Genomic DNA, 16,562 nt, shown 5'->3' with positions numbered 1-16,562 from the left:
TCGGTTTCTCTCTCTCGAACTCCAGTCTCTGTTTCCCTCTCTCACTCTCTACTTCCAGTCTGATGGATTCTCCCTCTCTCTGAAACTCCAGTCTGTTGGTGTATCTCTCTCTTCCTCAAGCTCCAGTCTGTCGGTGTCTCTCTCTCTCTCCAACTCCAGGCTGTCGGTGTCTCTCTCTTTCTCTCTCTCCAACTCCAGGCTGTCGGTGTCTCTCTCTCTCCAACTCCAGGCTGTCGGTGTCTCTCTCTCTCTCCAACTCCAGGCTGTCTGTGTCTCTCTCTCTCTCTCCAACTCCAGTCTGTCGGTGTCTCTCTCTCTCTCTCCAACTCCAGTCTGTCGGTGTCTCTCGCTCTTGACCTCCAGTATGTCACTGTCTCTCTATCTCTCTCTCTGTCTCATTATCCAGTCTCTCAGTCTCACACTCTCTCTCGAACTCCAGTCAGTCGGCGTCACTTTTTCTCGAACTCCAGTCTGTCGGTGTCATCTCTCTTGAACTCGAGTCTGTTGATGCTCCTCTCTCTCTCTCGAACTCCAGGCTGTCGGTCTCTCACTCTCTCTCGAAACCCAGTCTGTCGGTGTCTCTCTCTTTCCAACTCCAGTCTGTCGGTGTCTCTCTCTCTCTCCAACTGCAGTCTGTCGGTGTCTCTCTCTCCAACTCCAGTCTGTCGGTGTCTCTATCTCTCTCCAACTCCAGGCTGTCGGTGTCTCTCTCTCTCTCCAACTCCAGGCTGTCGGTGTCTCTCTCTCTCCAACTCCAGGCTGTCGGTGTCTCTCTCTCTCTCTCCAACTCCAGTCTGTCTGTGTCTCTTGTTCTTGACCTCCAGTATGTCACTGTCTCTCTATCTCTCTCTCTCTCTCATTATCCAGTCTCTCAGTCTCACACTCTCTCTCGAACTCCAGTCAGTCGGCGCCACTTTTTCTCGAACTCCAGTCTGTCAGTATCATCTCTCTTGAACTCCAGTCTGTTGATGCTCCTCTCTCTCTCTCGAACTCCAGGCTGTCAGTGTCTCTCTCTCTCTCTCTCCAACTCCAGGCTGTCGGTGTCTTTCTCTCTCTCTCTCTCCAACTCCAGGCTGTCGGTGTCTCTCTCTCTCCAACTCCAGGCTGTCTCTCTCTCTCTCTCTCTCTCTCCAACTCCATTCTGTCGGTGTCTCTCTCTCTCACCAACTCCATTCTGTCGGTGTCTCTCTCTCTCACCAACTCCAGGCTGTCGGTGTCTCTCTCTATCCCTCACTCTCTAATTCCAGTCTGTTGGTCTCTCCCTCTCTCGAACTCCAGTCTGCCGATGTCACACTCTCTCTCGAGCTCCAGTCTCTAGGTGTCTCTCTCTCTCTCTCTCGAACTCCAGTCTGTCGGTGTTTCTCTCTCTTCCTCGAACTCCAGTCAGTTGGTGTCTCTCTCTCGAACTCCAGTCTGTCGGTATCTCTCTCTCTCTCTCCAACTCCAGGCTGTTGGTGTCACTCACTGTCCAACTCCAGTCTGTCGGTGTCCCTCTCTCTCTCTCCAACTCCAGGCTGTCGGTGTCTCTCTCTCTCCAACTCCAGGCTGTCGGTGTCTCTCTCTCTCTCCAACTCCAGGCTGTCGGTGTCTCTCTCTCTCTCCAACCCCAGTCTGTCGGTGTCTCTTACTATCTCTCCAACTCCAGTCTGTCGGTGTGTCTCTCTCTTGAACTCCAGTCTCTGTTTATCTCCCTCACTCTCTAATTCCAGTCTATCGGTCTCTCCCTCTCTCTCAAACTCCAGTCTGTTGGTGCATCTCTCACTCCCTCTGGCTCCCTCTCGAAATCCAGTCTGTTGGTGTCTCTCTCTCCCTCGAGCTCCAGTCTCTAGGTGTCTCCCTCTCTCTCTTAAACTCCAGTCTGTCGGTGTCTCTCTCCCCAACTCCAGTCTGTCGGTGTCTCTCTCTCTCCAACTCCAGTCTGTCGGTGTCTCTCGTTCTTGACCTCCAGTATGTCACTGTCTCTCTATCTCTCTCTCTCTCTCATTATCCAGTCTCTCAGTCTCACACTCTCTCTCGAACTCCAGTCAGTCGGTGTCACTTTTTCTCGAACTCCAGTCTGTTGGTGTCTCTCTCTCCTTCGAATTCCAGTCTGTCGGTATCTCTGTCTCTCTCCAACTCCAGTTTGTCGGTGTCTCTCTCTCTCCAACTCCAGTCTGCCGGTGTCTCTCTCTCTCTCTCTCAAACTCCAGTCTGTCGGTGTCTCTCTCCAACTCCAGTCTGTCGGTGTCCCTCTCTCTCCAACTCCAGGCTGTCGGCGTCTCTCTCTCTCTCCAACTCCAGGCTGTCGGTGTCTCTCTCTCTCTCCAACTCCAGGCTGTCGGTGTCTCTCTCTCTCTCCAACTCCAGTCTGTCGGTGTCTCTCTCCCCAACTCCATTCTGTTGGTGTCTCTCTCTCTCTTCAACTCCAGTCTGTCGGTGTCTCTCTCTCTCTCTCCAACCCCAGTCTGTCAGTGCATCCCTCTCTTGAACTCCAGTCTGCCATTGTCTCTCTCTCTCTCTTGAATTCCACTCTAGCGGCGTCTTTCTCTCAAACTACAGTCTCCCTCTTTCGCTCCCTCACTCTCTAATTACAGTCTGTCGGTCTCTCCCTCTCTCGAACTCCAGTCTGTCGGTGTCTCTCTCTCCAACTCCAGTCTGTCGGTGTCTCTCTCCCTCGAACTCCAGTCTGCCGGTGTCTCTCTCTCTCTCCAACTGCAGTCTGTTGGTGTCTCTCTCTCTCTCTCAATCTCCAGTCTGTCGGTGTCTCTCTTTCCAACTCCAGTCTGTCAGTGTCTCTCTCTTTCTCCAACTCCAGTCTGTCGGTGTCTCTCTCTCCAACTGCAGTCTGTCGGTGTCTCTCTCTTTCTCCAACTCCAGTCTGTCAGTGTCTCTCTCTTTCTCCAACTCCAGTCTGTCAGTGTCTCTCTCTTTCTCCAACTCCAGTCTGTCGGTGTCTCTCTCTCCAACTCCAGTCTGTCGGTGTCTCTCTCCCTCGAACTCCAGTCTGCCGGTGTCTCTCTCTCTCTCCAACTGCAGTCTGTTGGTGTCTCTCTCTCTCTCTCAATCTCCAGTCTGTCACTGTCTCTCTTCTCTCCAACTCCAGGCTGTCAGTATCTCTCTCTTTCTCCAACTCCAGGCTGTCGGTGTCTCTCTCTCTCTCACCAACTCCAGGCTGTCAGTGTCTCTCTCTCTCTCCAACCCAAGGCTGTCGGTCTCTCTCTCTCTCTCTCTCTCCAACCCAAGGCGGTCGGTGTCTCTCTCTCTCTCTCTCTCTCTCCAGCTCCACGCCGTTGGTGTCTCTCTCTCTATCTCCAACTCCAGGCTGTCGGTGCCTCTCTCTCTCGATCTCCAGTCTGTCGGTGCCTCTCTTCTCTCCAACTCCAGTCCGTCGGTCTCACTCTCTCTCGAACTCCAGTCTGTTCGTGTCTCTCCCTCGAACTCCAGTCTGTCGGTGTCTCTTTTCTCGCCAACTCCAGTCTGTCGGTGTCTCTCTCTCTCGAACGCCTGTCTATCGGTGTTTCTCTCTCTCCCTCGAACTCCTGTCTGTCGTTGTCTCTCTCGAACTCCAGTCTCTGTTTCTCTCTCTCACTCTCTAATTCCAGTCTGACGGTCTCTCCCTCTCTCTGAAACTCCAGTCCGTTGGTGTATCTCTCTCCCTCAAGCTCCAGTCTCTAGGTGTCTCTCTCTCTCTCTCTCTCTCTCTCCAACTCCAGTCTGTCAGTGTCTCTCTTCTCTCAAACTCCAGTCTTTCATTGTCTCTCTCTCTCTGTTTCAAACTCCAGTCTGTCAGTGTCTCTCTCTCTCTCAAACTCCAGTCTGTCGGTGTCTCTCCCTTCTCTCCAACTCCACAGTATTTCGGTATCTCTTTTTCTCTCTATCTCTCTCGAACTCCGGTCTGTCGGTGTCTCTCTCTCTCCAACTCCAGTCTGTCGGTGTCTCTCTCTCTCTCTCTCCAACTCCAGTCTGTCGGTGTCTTTCTCTCTCTCTCCAACTCCAGTCTGTTGGTGTCTCTCGTTCTTGACCTCCAGTATGTCACTGTCTCTCTATCTCTCTCTCTCTCTCATTATCCAGTCTCTCAGTCTCACACACTCTCTCGAACTCCAGTCAGTCGGTGTCACTTTTTCTCGAACTCCAGTCTGTCAGTGTCATCTCTCTTGAACTCCAGTCTGTTGATGCTCCTCTCCCTCTCTCGAACTCCAGGCTGTCGGTCTCTCACTCTCTCTCGAAACCCAGTCTGTCGGTGTCTCTCTCTCTCTCGAACTCCAATCTGTCCGTCTCTCACTCTCTCTCGAAACCCAGTCTGTCGGTGTCTCTCTCTTTCCAACTCCAGTCTGTCGGTGTCTCTCTCTCTCTCTCTCCAACTCCAGTCTGTCGGTGTCCCTCTCTCTCCAACTCCAGTCTGTCGGCGTCTCTCTCTCTCTCTCCAACTCCAGTCTGTCGGTGTCTCTCGCTCTTGACCTCCAGTATGTCACTGTCTCTCTATCTCTCTCTCTCTCATTATCCAGTCTGTCAGTCTCACACTCTCTTTCGAGCTCCAGTCTGTTGGTGTCTCTCTCTCGAACTCCAGTCTGTCGGTATCTCTCTTCTCTCCAACTCCAGGCTGTCAGTGTCTCTCTCTCTTGAACTCCAGTCTGTCGGTTTCTCTCTCTCGAACTCCAGTCTCTGTTTCCCTCTCTCACTCTCTACTTCCAGTCTGATGGATTCTCCCTCTCTCTGAAACTCCAGTCTGTTGGTGTATCTCTCTCTTCCTCAAGCTCCAGTCTGTCGGTGTCTCTCTCTCTCTCCAACTCCAGGCTGTCGGTGTCTCTCTCTTTCTCTCTCTCCAACTCCAGGCTGTCGGTGTCTCTCTCTCTCCAACTCCAGGCTGTCGGTGTCTCTCTCTCTCTCCAACTCCAGGCTGTCTGTGTCTCTCTCTCTCTCTCCAACTCCAGTCTGTCGGTGTCTCTCTCTCTCTCTCCAACTCCAGTCTGTCGGTGTCTCTCGCTCTTGACCTCCAGTATGTCACTGTCTCTCTATCTCTCTCTCTGTCTCATTATCCAGTCTCTCAGTCTCACACTCTCTCTCGAACTCCAGTCAGTCGGCGTCACTTTTTCTCGAACTCCAGTCTGTCGGTGTCATCTCTCTTGAACTCGAGTCTGTTGATGCTCCTCTCTCTCTCTCGAACTCCAGGCTGTCGGTCTCTCACTCTCTCTCGAAACCCAGTCTGTCGGTGTCTCTCTCTTTCCAACTCCAGTCTGTCGGTGTCTCTCTCTCTCTCCAACTGCAGTCTGTCGGTGTCTCTCTCTCCAACTCCAGTCTGTCGGTGTCTCTATCTCTCTCCAACTCCAGGCTGTCGGTGTCTCTCTCTCTCTCCAACTCCAGGCTGTCGGTGTCTCTCTCTCTCCAACTCCAGGCTGTCGGTGTCTCTCTCTCTCTCTCCAACTCCAGTCTGTCTGTGTCTCTTGTTCTTGACCTCCAGTATGTCACTGTCTCTCTATCTCTCTCTCTCTCTCATTATCCAGTCTCTCAGTCTCACACTCTCTCTCGAACTCCAGTCAGTCGGCGCCACTTTTTCTCGAACTCCAGTCTGTCAGTATCATCTCTCTTGAACTCCAGTCTGTTGATGCTCCTCTCTCTCTCTCGAACTCCAGGCTGTCGGTCTCTCACTGTCTCTCGAAACCCAGTCTGTCGGTGTCTCTCTCTCTCTCGAACTCCAATCTGTCCGTCTCTCACTCTCTCTCGAAACCCAGTCTGTCGGTGTCCCTCTCTCTCCAACTCCAGGCTATCGGCGTCTCTCTCTCTCTCCAACTCCAGTCTGTCGGTGTCTCTCGCTCTTGACCTCTATTATGTCACTGTCTCTCTATCTCTCTTTCTCTCATTATCCAGTCTGTCAGTCTCACACTCTCTCTCGAGCTCCAGTCTGTCGGTGTCACTCTCTCTCTCTCTCTCCAACTCCAGGCTGTCGGTGTCTCTCTCTCTCTCTCCAATTCCAGGCTGTCGGTGTCTCTCTCTCTCCAACTCCAGGCTGTCGGTGTCTCTCTCTCCAACTCCAGTCTGTCGGTGTGTCTCTCTCTTAAACTCCAGTCTGTCACTGTCTCTCTTCTCTCCAACTCCAGGCTGTCAGTGTCTCTCTCTTTCTCCAACTCAGCAGGCTGTCAGTGTCTCTCTCTCTCTCTCCAACCCAAGGCTGTCGGTGTCTCTCTCTCTCTCTCTCTCTCCAGCTCCACGCCGTTGGTGTCTCTCTCTCTCTATCTCCAACTCCAGGCTGTCGGTGCCTCTCTCTCTCGATCTCCAGTCTGCCGGTGTCTCTCTTCTCTCCAACTCCAGTCTGCCGGTCTCACTCTCTCTCGAACTCCAGTCTGTCAGTGTCTCTCTTCTCGCCAACTCCAGTCTGTTGGTGTCTCTCTCTCTCGAACGCCAGTCTATCGGTGTTTCTCTCTCTCCCTCGAACTCCTGTCTGTCGTTGTCTCTCTCTCGAACTCCAGTCTCTGTTTCTCTCTCTCACTCTCTAATTCCAGTCTGACGGTCTCTCCCTCTCTCTGAAACTCCAGTCCGTTGGTGTATCTCTCTCCCTCAAGCTCCAGTCTCTAGGTGTCTCTCTCTCTCTCTCTCTCCAACTCCAGTCTGTCAGTGTCTCTCTTCTCTCGAACTCCAGTCTTTCACTGTCTCTCTCTCTCTCTCTGTCTCAAACTCCAGTCTGTCAGTGTCTCTCTCTCTCAAACTCCAGTCTGTCGGTGTCTCTCCCTTCTCTCCAACTCCACAGTATTTCGGTGTCTCTTTTTCTCTCTATCTCTCTTGAACTCCGGTCTGTCGGTGTCTTTCTCTCTCCAACTCCAGTCTGTCGGTGTCTCTCTCTCTCTCTCTCCAACTCCAGTCTGTCGGTGTCTCTCTCTCTCTCCAACTCCAGTCTGTCGGTGTCTCTCTCTCTCTCCAACTCCAGTCTGTCGGTGTCTCTCTCTCCAACTCCAGTCTGTCGTTGTCTCTCTCTCTCTCTCCAACTCCAGTCTGTCGGTGTCTCTCGTTCTTGACCTCCAGTATGTCACTGTCTCTCTATCTCTCTCTCTCTCATTATCCAGTCTCTCAGTCTCACACTCTCTCTCGAACTCCAGTCAGTCGGTGTCACTTTTTCTCTAACTCCAGTCTGTCGGTGTCATCTCTCTTGAACTCCAGTCTGTTGATGCTCCTCTCTCTCTCTCGAACTCCAGGCTGTCGGTCTCTCACTCTCTCTCGAAACCCAGTCTGTCGGTGTCTCTCTCTCTCTCCAACTCCAGTCTGTCGGTGTCTCTCTCCCGAACTCCATTCTGTTGGTGTCTCTCTCTCTCTCCAACTCCAGTCTGTCGGTGTCTCTCTCTCCCTCATTTCTCTCTCTCCAACCCCAGTCTGTCAGTGCATCCCTCTCTTGAACTCCAGTCTGTCGGTCTCTCTCTCTTTCGAACTCCAGTCTGCCATTGTCTCTCTCTCTCTTGAATTCCACTCTAGCGGCGTCTTTCTCTCAAACTACAGTCTCCCTCTTGCTCTCCCTCACTCTCTAATTACAGTCTGTCGGTCTCTCCCTCTCTCGAACTCCAGTCTGTCGGTGTCTCTCTCTCCAACTCCAGTCTGTCGGTGTCTCTCTCCCTCGAACTCCAGTCTGCCGGTGTCTCTCTCTCTCCAACTGCAGTCTGTTGGTGTCTCTCGCTCTCTCGATCTCCAGTCTGTCGGTGTCTCTCTCTCCAACTCCAGTCTGTCAGTGTGTCTCTCTCTCGAACTCCAGTCTGTTGGTGTGTCTCTCTCTTAAACTCCAGTCTGTCACTGTCTCTCTTCTCTCCAACTCCAGGCTGTCGGTGTCTCTCTCTCTCTCACCAACTCCAGGCTGTCAGTGTCTCTCTCTCTCTCCAACCCAAGGCTGTCGGTGTCTCTCTCTCTCTCTCGCTCTCCAACCAAGGCGGTCGGTGTCTCTCTCTCTCTCCAGCTCTACGCCATTGGTGTCTCTCTCTCTATCTCCAACTCCAGGCTGTCGGTGCCCCTCTCGATTTCCAGTCTGCCGGTGTCTCTCTTCTCTCCAACTCCAGTCTGTCGGTCTCACTCTCTCTCGAACTCCAGTCTGTTCGTGTCTCTCCCTCGAACTCCAGTCTGTCGGTGTCTCTCTTCTTGCCAGCTCCAGTCTGTTGGTGTCTCTCTTTCTCGAACGCCAGTCTATCGGTGTTTCTCTCTCTCCCTCGAACTCCTGTCTGTCGTTGTCTCTCTCTCGAACTTCAGTCTCTGTTTCTCTCTCTCACTCTCTAATTCCAGTCTGACGGTCTCTCCCTCTCTCTGAAACTCCAGTCCGTTGGTGTATCTCTCTCCCTCAAGCTCCAGTCTCTAGGTGTCTCTCTATCTCTCTCTCTCTCTCTCTCTCTCTCCAACTCCAGTCTTTCACTGTCTCTCTCTCTCTGTCTCAAACTCCAGTCTGTCAGTGTCTCTCTCTCTCAAACTCCAGTCTGTCGGTGTCTCTCCCTTCTCTCCAACTCCACAGTATTTCGGTGTCTCTTTTTCTCTCTATCTCTCTCGAACTCCGGTCTGTCGGTGTCTCTCTCTCTCCAACTCCAGTCTGTCGGTGTCTCTCTCTCCAACTCCAGTCTGTCTGTGTCTCCCTCTCTCTCTCCAACTCCAGTCTGTCGGTGTCTCTCTCTCTCTCTCCAACTCCAGTCTGTCGGTGTCTTTCTCTCTCTCTCCAACTCCAGTCTGTCGGTGTCCCTCTCTCTCCAACTCCAATCTGTCGGTGTCTCTCTCTCTCCAACTCCAGTCTGTCGGTGTCTCTCACTCTTGACCTCCAGTATGTCACTGTCTCTCTATCTCTCTCTCTCTCTCTCTCTCATTATCCAGTCTGTCAGTCTCACGCTCTCTCTCGAGCTCCAGTCTGTTGGTGTCTCTCTCTCGAACTCCAGTCTGTCGGTATCTCTCTTCTCTCCAACTCCAGGCTGTCAGTGTCTCTCTCTGTCTCGAACTCCAGTCTGTCGGTTTCTCTCTCTCGAACTCCAGTCTCTTTTTCTCTCTCTCACTCTCCAATTCCAGTGTGTCGGTCTCTCCCTCTCTCTCAAACTCCAGTCTGTTGGTGTATCTCTCTCTCTCTCAAACTCCAGTCTGTCAGTGTCTCTCTTCTCTCGAACTCTGGTCTTTCGGTGTCTCTCTCTTCTCTCCAACTCCACAGTATTTCGGTGTCTCTTTTTCTCTCTCTCGAACTCCAGGCTGTCGGTGTCTCTCACTCTCTCTCGAAACCCAGTCTGTCGGTTTCTCTCTCTCGAATTCCAGTCTCTTTTTCTCTCTCTCACTCTCTAATTCCAGTGTGTCGCTCTTTCCCTCTCTCTCAAACTCCAGTCTGTTGGTGTATCACTCCCTCTCTCTCAAACTCCAGTCTGTCAGTGTCTCTCTCTTCTCTCCAACTCCACAGTATTTCTTTTTCTTTTTCTCTCTCTCTCTCTCTCGAACTCAGGTCTGTTGGTGTCTCTCTCTCTCGAACTCCAGTCTGTCGGTGTCATCTCTCTTGAACTCCAGTCTGTCGATGCCCCTCTCTCTCGAACTCCAGTCTGTCGATGTCTCTCTCTCTCCAACTCCAGTTTGTCGGTGTCTCTCCAACTCCAGTCTGTCGGTGTGTCTATCTCTCCCGAACTCCAAGCCTGTCGGTGTCTCTCTGTCTCTCGAACTCCAGTCTGTTGGTGTCTCTCTCTCGAACTCCAGTCTGTCGGTGTCTCTCTCTCTCTCCAGCTCCAGTTTCTCGGTGTCTCTCTCTCTCTCGAACTTCAGTCTGTTGGTGTCTCTCTCTCTAAAAACTCCAGTCTGTCGGTATCTCTCTTCTCTCCAACTCCAGGCTGTCGGTGTCTCTCTCTCTCTCTCTCTCTCTCGAACTCCAGTCTGTCAGTTTCTCTCTCTCGAACTCCAGTCTCTTCTTCTCTCTCCCACTCTCTAATTCCAGTGTGTTGGTTTCCCTCTCTCTCAAACTCCAGTCTGTTGGTGTATATCTCTCTCTCTCTCAAATTCCAGTCTGTCAGTGTCTCTCTCTCTCTCTCTCTCTCTCTCAAACTCAAGTCTGTCAGTGTCTCTCTTCTCTCCAACTCCAGTCTGTCCGTGTCTCTCTCTCTCCAACTCCAGTCTGTCCGTGTCTCTCTCTCTCGAACTCCAGCCTGTCAGTGTCTCTCTCTCTCGAACTCCAGTCTGACTGTGTCTCTCTCCCTCCAACTCCAGTTTGTCGGTGTCTCTCTCTCTCTCCAACTCCAGTCTGTCGGTGTCTCTCTCTCTCTCCAACTCCAGTCTGTCGGTGTCTCTCTCTCTCCCGAACTCCAGTCTGTCGGTGTCTCTCTCTCTCCCGAACTCCAGTCTGACGGTGTCTCTCTCCCTCCAACTCCAGTTTGTCGGTGTCTCTCTCTCTCTCCAACTCCAGTTTGTCAGTGTCTCTCTCTCTTGAACTCGTCTGTCAGTGTCTCTCTCTCTCTCCAACTCCAGTCTATTGGTGTCTTTCTCTCTCTCTTGAACTCCAGTCTGTTGGTGTCTCTCTCTCTCTCCAACTCCAGTTTGTCAGTGTCTCTCTCTCTTGAACTCGTCTGTCAGTGTCTCTCTCTCTCTCCAACTCCAGTCTATTGGTGTCTCTCTCTCTCTCTCTTGAACTCTAATCTGTCGGTGTCTCTCTCTCTCCAACTCCAGTTTGCCGGTGTCTCTCTTTCCAACTTCAGTCTGTCGGTGTCTATCTCTCTCGAACTCCAGCCTGTCAGTATCTCTCTCTCCCTCTTGAACTCCAGTCTGTCGGTGTCTCTCTCTCCCTCTCGAGCTCCAGTCTGTTGGTGTCTCTCTCTCTCTCTCTCCAACTCCAGTCTGTCGGTGTCTCTCTCTCTCTCTCGAACTCCAGCCTGTCAGTGTCTCTCTCTCTCTCCAACTCCAGTCTGACGGTGTCTCTCTCCCTCCAACTCCAGTTTGTCGGTGTCTCTCTCTCTCTCTCTCCAACTCCAGTTTGTCAGTGTTTCTCTCTCTTGAACTCGTCTGTCAGTGTCTCTCTCTCTCTCCAACTCCAGTCTATTGGTGTCTCTCTCTCTCTCTTGAACTCCAGTCTGTCGGTGTCTCTCTCTCTCTCCAACTCCAGTTTGTCAGTGTCTCTCTCTCTTGAACTCGTCTGTCAGTGTCTCTCTCTCTCTCTCCAACTCCAGTCTATTGGTGTCTCTCTCTCTCTCTTGAACTCCAGTCTGTCGGTGTCTCTCTCTCTCCAACTCCAGTCTGTCAGTGTCTCTCTTTCTCTCCAACTCCAGTCTGTCGGTGTCTCTCTCTCCAACTCCAGTCTGTCGGTGTCTCTCTCTCCAACTCCAGTCTGTCACTGTCTCTCTCTCTCTCCAACTCCAGTCTGTCGGTGTCTCTCTCTCCAACTCCAGTCTGTCGCTGTCTCTCTCTCTCCAACTCCAGTCTGTCGGTGTCTCTCTCTCCAACTCCAGTCTGTCGGTGTCTCTCTCTCCAACTCCAGTCTGTCGGTGTCTCTCTCTCCAACTCCAGTCTGTCGGTGTCTCTCTCTCCAACTCCAGTCTGTCGGTGTCTCTCTCTCCAACTCCAGTCTGTCGGTGTCTCTCTCTCTCGAACTCCAGTCTGTCGGTGTCTTTCGCTCTCTCTCGCCCCTCTCGAACTCCAGTCTGTTGGTGTCTCTCTCTCTCTCAAACTCCAGTCTGTCAGTGTCTCTCTTCTCTCGAACTCCAATCTGTCGGTTTCTCTCTCTTCTCTCCAACTCCACAGTCTTTCGGTGTCTCTTCTCTCTCTCTCTCTCGAATTCCAGTCTGTCGGTGTCTCTCTCTGTCTCTCTCTGGAATTCCAGTCTGTCGGTGTCTCTCTCTGTCTCTCTCTGGAATTCCAGTCTGTCGGTGTCTCTCTCTGTCTCTCTCTCTGGAATTCCGGTCTGTCGGTGTCTCTCTCTGTCTCTCTCTCGAACTCCAGTCTGTTGGTGTCTCTCTCTCTCGAACTCCAGTCTGTCAGTGTCCGTCTCTCTCTCTCTCTCTCTCTCTCTCAAACTCCAGTCTGTCAGTGTCTCTCTTCTCTCCAACTCCAATCTGTCGGTTTCTCTCTCTTCTCTCCAACTCCACAGTCTTTCGGTGTCTCTTCTCTCTCTCTCTCTCTCTCTCTCGAATTCCAGTCTGTCGGTGTCTCTCTCTGTCTCTCTCTCTCGAACTCCGGTCTGTGGGTGTCTCTCGAACTCCGGTCATCAGTGTCTCTCTCTCTTGAACTCCAGCCTGTCGGTGTCTCTCTCTCTCCAACTCCAGTCGGTCGGTGTCTCTCTCTCTCCAATCCAGCCTGTCGGTGTCTCTCTCTCTCTCCAACTCCAGTTTGCCGGTGTCTCTCTCTCGATCTCCAGCCTGTCGGTGTGTCTCTCTCTCCAACTCCAGTCAGTCGGTGTCTCTCTCCAACTCCAGTCTGTCGGTGTCTCTCTCTCTCTCCAATTCCAGTCTGTCGGTGTCTCTCTCTCTTGAACTCCAGTCTGTCAGTGTCTCTCTCTCTCCAATTCCAGTTTGTCAGTGTCTCTCTCTCTTGAACTCGTCTGTCAGTGTCTGTCTCTCTCTCCAACTCCAGTCTATTGGTGTCTCTCTCTCTCTCCAACTCCAGTCTGTCGGTGTCTCTCTCTCTCTCTCGAAGTCCAGCCTGTCGGAGTCTCTCTCTCTCCAACTCCAGTCTGTCGGTGTCTCTCTCTCTCTCTCCCCAACTCCAGTCTGTCAGTGTCTCTCTCTCTCTCTCCAACTCGTTTGTCAGTGTGTCTCTCTCTCTTGAACTCGTCTGTCATTGTCTCTCTCTCTCTCCAACTCCAGTCTATTGGTGTCTCTCTCTCTCTCTCTTGAACTCCAGTCTGTCGGTGTCTCTCTCTCTCCAACTCCAGTTTGCCGGTGTCTCTCTCTCTCCAACTCCAGTTTGCCGGTGTCTCGCTCTCTCTCCAACTTCAGTCTGTCGGTGTCTATCTCTCTAGAACTCCAGCCTGTCAGTGTCTCTCTGTCCCTCTTGAACTCCAGTCTGTCGGTGTCTCTCTCTCCCTCTCGAACTCCAGTCTGTTGGTGTCTCTCTCTCTCTCCAACTCCAGTCTGTCGGTGTCTCTCTCTCTCTCCAACTCCAGCCTGTCAGTGTCTCTCTCTCCAACTCCAGTCTATCGGTGTCTCTCTCTCTCTCTCGAACTCCAGTCTGTCGGTGTCTCTCTCTCCCTCTCCAACTCCAGTCTGTCAGTGTCTCTCTCTCTCTCCAACTCCAGTTTGTCAGTGTCTCTGTCTCTTGAACTCCAGCCTGTCGGTGTCTCTCTCTCTCCAACTCCAGTCTATTGGTGTCTCTCTCTCTCTCTCTCTCTCTCTTGAACTCCAGTCTGTCGGTGTCTCTCTGTCTCCAACTCCAGTTTGTTAGTGTCTCTCTCTCTTGAACTGCAGCCTGTCGGTGTCTCTCTCTCTCTCTCCAACTCCAGTCTATTGGTGTCTCTCTCTCTTTCTCTTGAACTCCAGTCTGTCGGTGTCTCTCTCTCTCCAACTCCAGTTTGTTAGTGTCTCTCTCTCTCTCTTGAACTCCAGTCTGTCGGTGTCTCTCTCTCTCCAACTCCAGTTTGTTAGTGTCTCTCTCTCTCTCTCTTGAACTCCAGCCTGTCGGTGTCTCTCTCTCTCTCTCCAACTCCAGCCTATTGGTGTCTCTCTCTCTCTCTTGAACTCCAGTCTGTCGGTGTCTCTCTCTTTCCAACTCCAGTTTGTTGGTGTCTCTCCAACTGGTCTGTCAGTGTCTCTCTCTCTCTCCAACTCCAGCCTATTGGTGTCTCTCTCTCTCTCTTGAACTCCAGTCTGTCGGTGTCTCTCTCTCCAACTCCAGTCTGTCTGTGTCTCTCTCTCTCTCTCTCGCGAACTCCAGTCTGTCGGTGTCTCTCTCTCTCTCTCTCAAACTCCAGTCTGTCGATTATCTCTCTCTCTCTCTGTCTCTCCCTCTCGAACTCCAGTCCGTCGGTGTCTCTCTCTCTAACTCCAGTTTTCGGTGTTGCTATCTCTGTAGCTCGAACCCGTTTGTCAGTGTCTGTGTCTCTTTCTCTCTCACACTCGTCTGTCGCTGTCTCTCCCTCTCTCATTCCAGAGTGTGCTTGAAGCCTAGTGTAATTGGTGTACCAACTCCTGGCGTTGATGTGTCTTGTCTGATCTAGTGCTTTTTTTTTTTTGCCTTTATTTCCCCCCAGCCCTTCCTTCCCACAGGTTGATGGAGTTGGACTGACGGCGGGGGGGAGGTGAGCAGCACGTGGACCGGGAGAGAATGCTGCGGCGGACCAGCGTGATAGTCTGGGGGGTGCTGCTCTTCATTGGCTGGAACCTGCTCCTGCTCTTCTTCCTGTTGGGCCGCCCGCCAGCCGGGGGGAACCCCGAGCAGCTGACCCGCGAGGTGGTCAAGGTGGCTGAGGAGGTGGAGACGGAGCTGGAGAACCAGAAGAAACTGCTGCAGCAAATCCAGCACCACCGGGGCCTCTGGCAGCGGGGCAAGATGCCGCCGGCGGTGGAAGGGGTCACTGCCGCCGGCGACCTCCGGGTCGATGATGTGGTGCTGCCAGTGCTGGTGATCGGCTGCGACCGCCCCACCATCCGGCGGTGCCTGGACAAGCTGCTCCACTACCGGCCCTCCAAGGATCTCTTCCCCATCCTGGTGAGCCAGGACTGCGGTCACGAGGAGACGGCCAGGGTGATCGCCTCGTACGGCGACCAGGTGATGCACATCCGGCAGCCTGACCTTTCCGACCTGCGGGTGCCACCCGAGCACCGCAAGTTCCAGGGTTACTACAAGATCGCGCGGCACTACCGCTGGGCCCTCAACCAGGTCTTCCACACCTTCAAGTACCAGGCGGCCGTCATCGTGGAGGACGACCTGGAGGTGGCACCCGACTTCTTCGAGTACTTCCGGGCCCTCTTCCCCCTGCTGCTGGAGGACCCCAGCCTCTGGTGTGCCTCAGCCTGGAACGACAACGGCAAGGAGCAGATGGTGGACACCAAGCAGCCCGAGGCCCTGTACCGCACGGACTTCTTCCCGGGCCTGGGCTGGATGCTGCTGAAGGCCACCTGGGAGGAGCTGGAGCCCAAGTGGCCCGGTGCCTTCTGGGACGACTGGATGCGCAGCCCTGCCCAGCGCCGCGGCCGATCCTGCGTCCGGCCCGAGGTCTCGCGCACCATGACCTTCGGCCGCAAGGGGGTCAGCAACGGCCAGTTCTTCGACCAGCACCTCAAGTTCATCAAGCTGAATGACCGCTTTGTGCCTTTCACCCAGCTGGATCTGTCCTACCTCAAGCAGGAGCACTACGACCTGGTCTTCCCCGAGCGGGTGTACGGTGTGCCGGCCGTGCGGGTGGAGGAGCTGCAGCGTAACGAGCGGGCGGAGCTGCGCCAGGTACGGGTCCAGTACTCCTCCCGGGACACTTTCAAAGCCTTCTCCAAAGCCCTGGGCGTCATGGACGACCTCAAGTCCGGCGTGCCCCGAGCTGGCTACCGCGGCATTGTCAGCTTCATGTACCGTGGCCGCAGGGTCTACTTGGCACCCCCCAAAGACTGGACTGGCTACGACCCTTCCTGGAGTTAGCCCCGCGCCAACCCCCCCTTCTGCCTCTTGTGCCCTTCAGGACTTTTTTTCCACTAAGACTCCTCCCCCACTCTACCCCCGCCGAACCAACCCCTCTGTCTCTCTCTCTCTAAGTCAGAAAGCTGGGCACGGAGGGGGACATCCTTGGCACATAGATGACAGATTGCTGGCTGGCGGTCAGAACCAGTGTAATCTGCACCCCTCGTGACAATTTGACTTCAGATGCTCACCGCCTGGGAAAAGGAATCTGACTTGAGCGGCTTCGGACTGACAATCCTGCAGGGGGGGGGAAGGGCTGTCCAAGTGACCAACAACTAAAATGAGAGCTTTATTCAGCCAAAATGGCCGTGGGGGTTGGGAGCAGGGCTGACCTGAGATTGGGGGGGGGGGGATGTCAGGATCAGCCTCAGAGCCTCATTGGCTGCTGTGGATTTTAAATGTCCTCGCTAACCCCGACCCTGAATGACACCCCACAGCCAGTCACCCCCTCCCCACCACCCCCTGCTTTCAGCCTCTGGCCCTGCAGCATCATGTTAGCCTGGGGGCAGAACCATATCAAAGTGAGAATGAGCTCCTCACTCTGTTGCAGGGTGGGGTGGGGTAGTGGGTGGTGGTGCAGTTACTGCCATGGGAATAGCGTCCAAGAACCCCAACAGTGACATTTCCAGACAGCCACAGGAACCCTGTACAGAAGAGGGAGCTGAAATTCCTCTGTATCAGCACAATCAGACCGCGGTGTTCAACTGCAGCCAGGCCCGGCCCTGGGTTAGCCCAGGGGGAGAGGTGGGGTGGGGGTGTTGGAATACTTCTGTAGAAATGGTTTAAACAGCGGAGTGGTCTTTCACCTCCCTGACACGGAGAGTGGAAAGCACCCAATTTTCCTTTGGTTTATGTCCTGTTGTGCGCCCCACCTCCCCCCTCCCAGCCCCGACACTCAACCCAGACAATTTTTAATGCCCAGGGAGAGGGTAAAGCCAAAAATTACCTACTCTAAGGCTAAAGGAGAGGCTAATTGCAGAGGCTGGCAGTACATCTATCATAAGTTATTTCACTCC

General features: G+C 53.3%; 1 protein-coding gene across 4 annotated transcripts in view; it reads left to right on the top strand.

The window, feature by feature from the left end:
* mgat1a (alpha-1,3-mannosyl-glycoprotein 2-beta-N-acetylglucosaminyltransferase a) overlaps positions 1 to 15,710 on the top strand; it is a 64,408-nt gene extending 48,698 nt beyond the window's left edge. For all 4 annotated transcript variants that reach the window (XM_078535873.1, XM_078535874.1, XM_078535877.1 and 1 more), the window contains one exon: positions 14,126 to 15,710. In XM_078535873.1, coding sequence (XP_078391999.1) covers positions 14,200 to 15,507 — 1,308 coding nt within the window. In that variant the 5' untranslated portion in view covers positions 14,126 to 14,199 and the 3' untranslated portion in view covers positions 15,508 to 15,710. The remainder of the gene's footprint in view (positions 1 to 14,125) is intronic.
* The last annotated feature ends 852 nt before the right edge of the window (positions 15,711 to 16,562 follow it).

This window comes from Cetorhinus maximus, unplaced genomic scaffold (assembly GCF_964194155.1).
Source record: "Cetorhinus maximus unplaced genomic scaffold, sCetMax3.hap1.1 HAP1_SCAFFOLD_718, whole genome shotgun sequence".
In the NCBI taxonomy this organism is placed as follows: domain Eukaryota; kingdom Metazoa; phylum Chordata; class Chondrichthyes; order Lamniformes; family Cetorhinidae; genus Cetorhinus; species Cetorhinus maximus.
The sequence above is the reverse complement of the archived record's forward strand: the minus strand, read 5'-3'. Positions and strand labels throughout refer to the sequence as shown.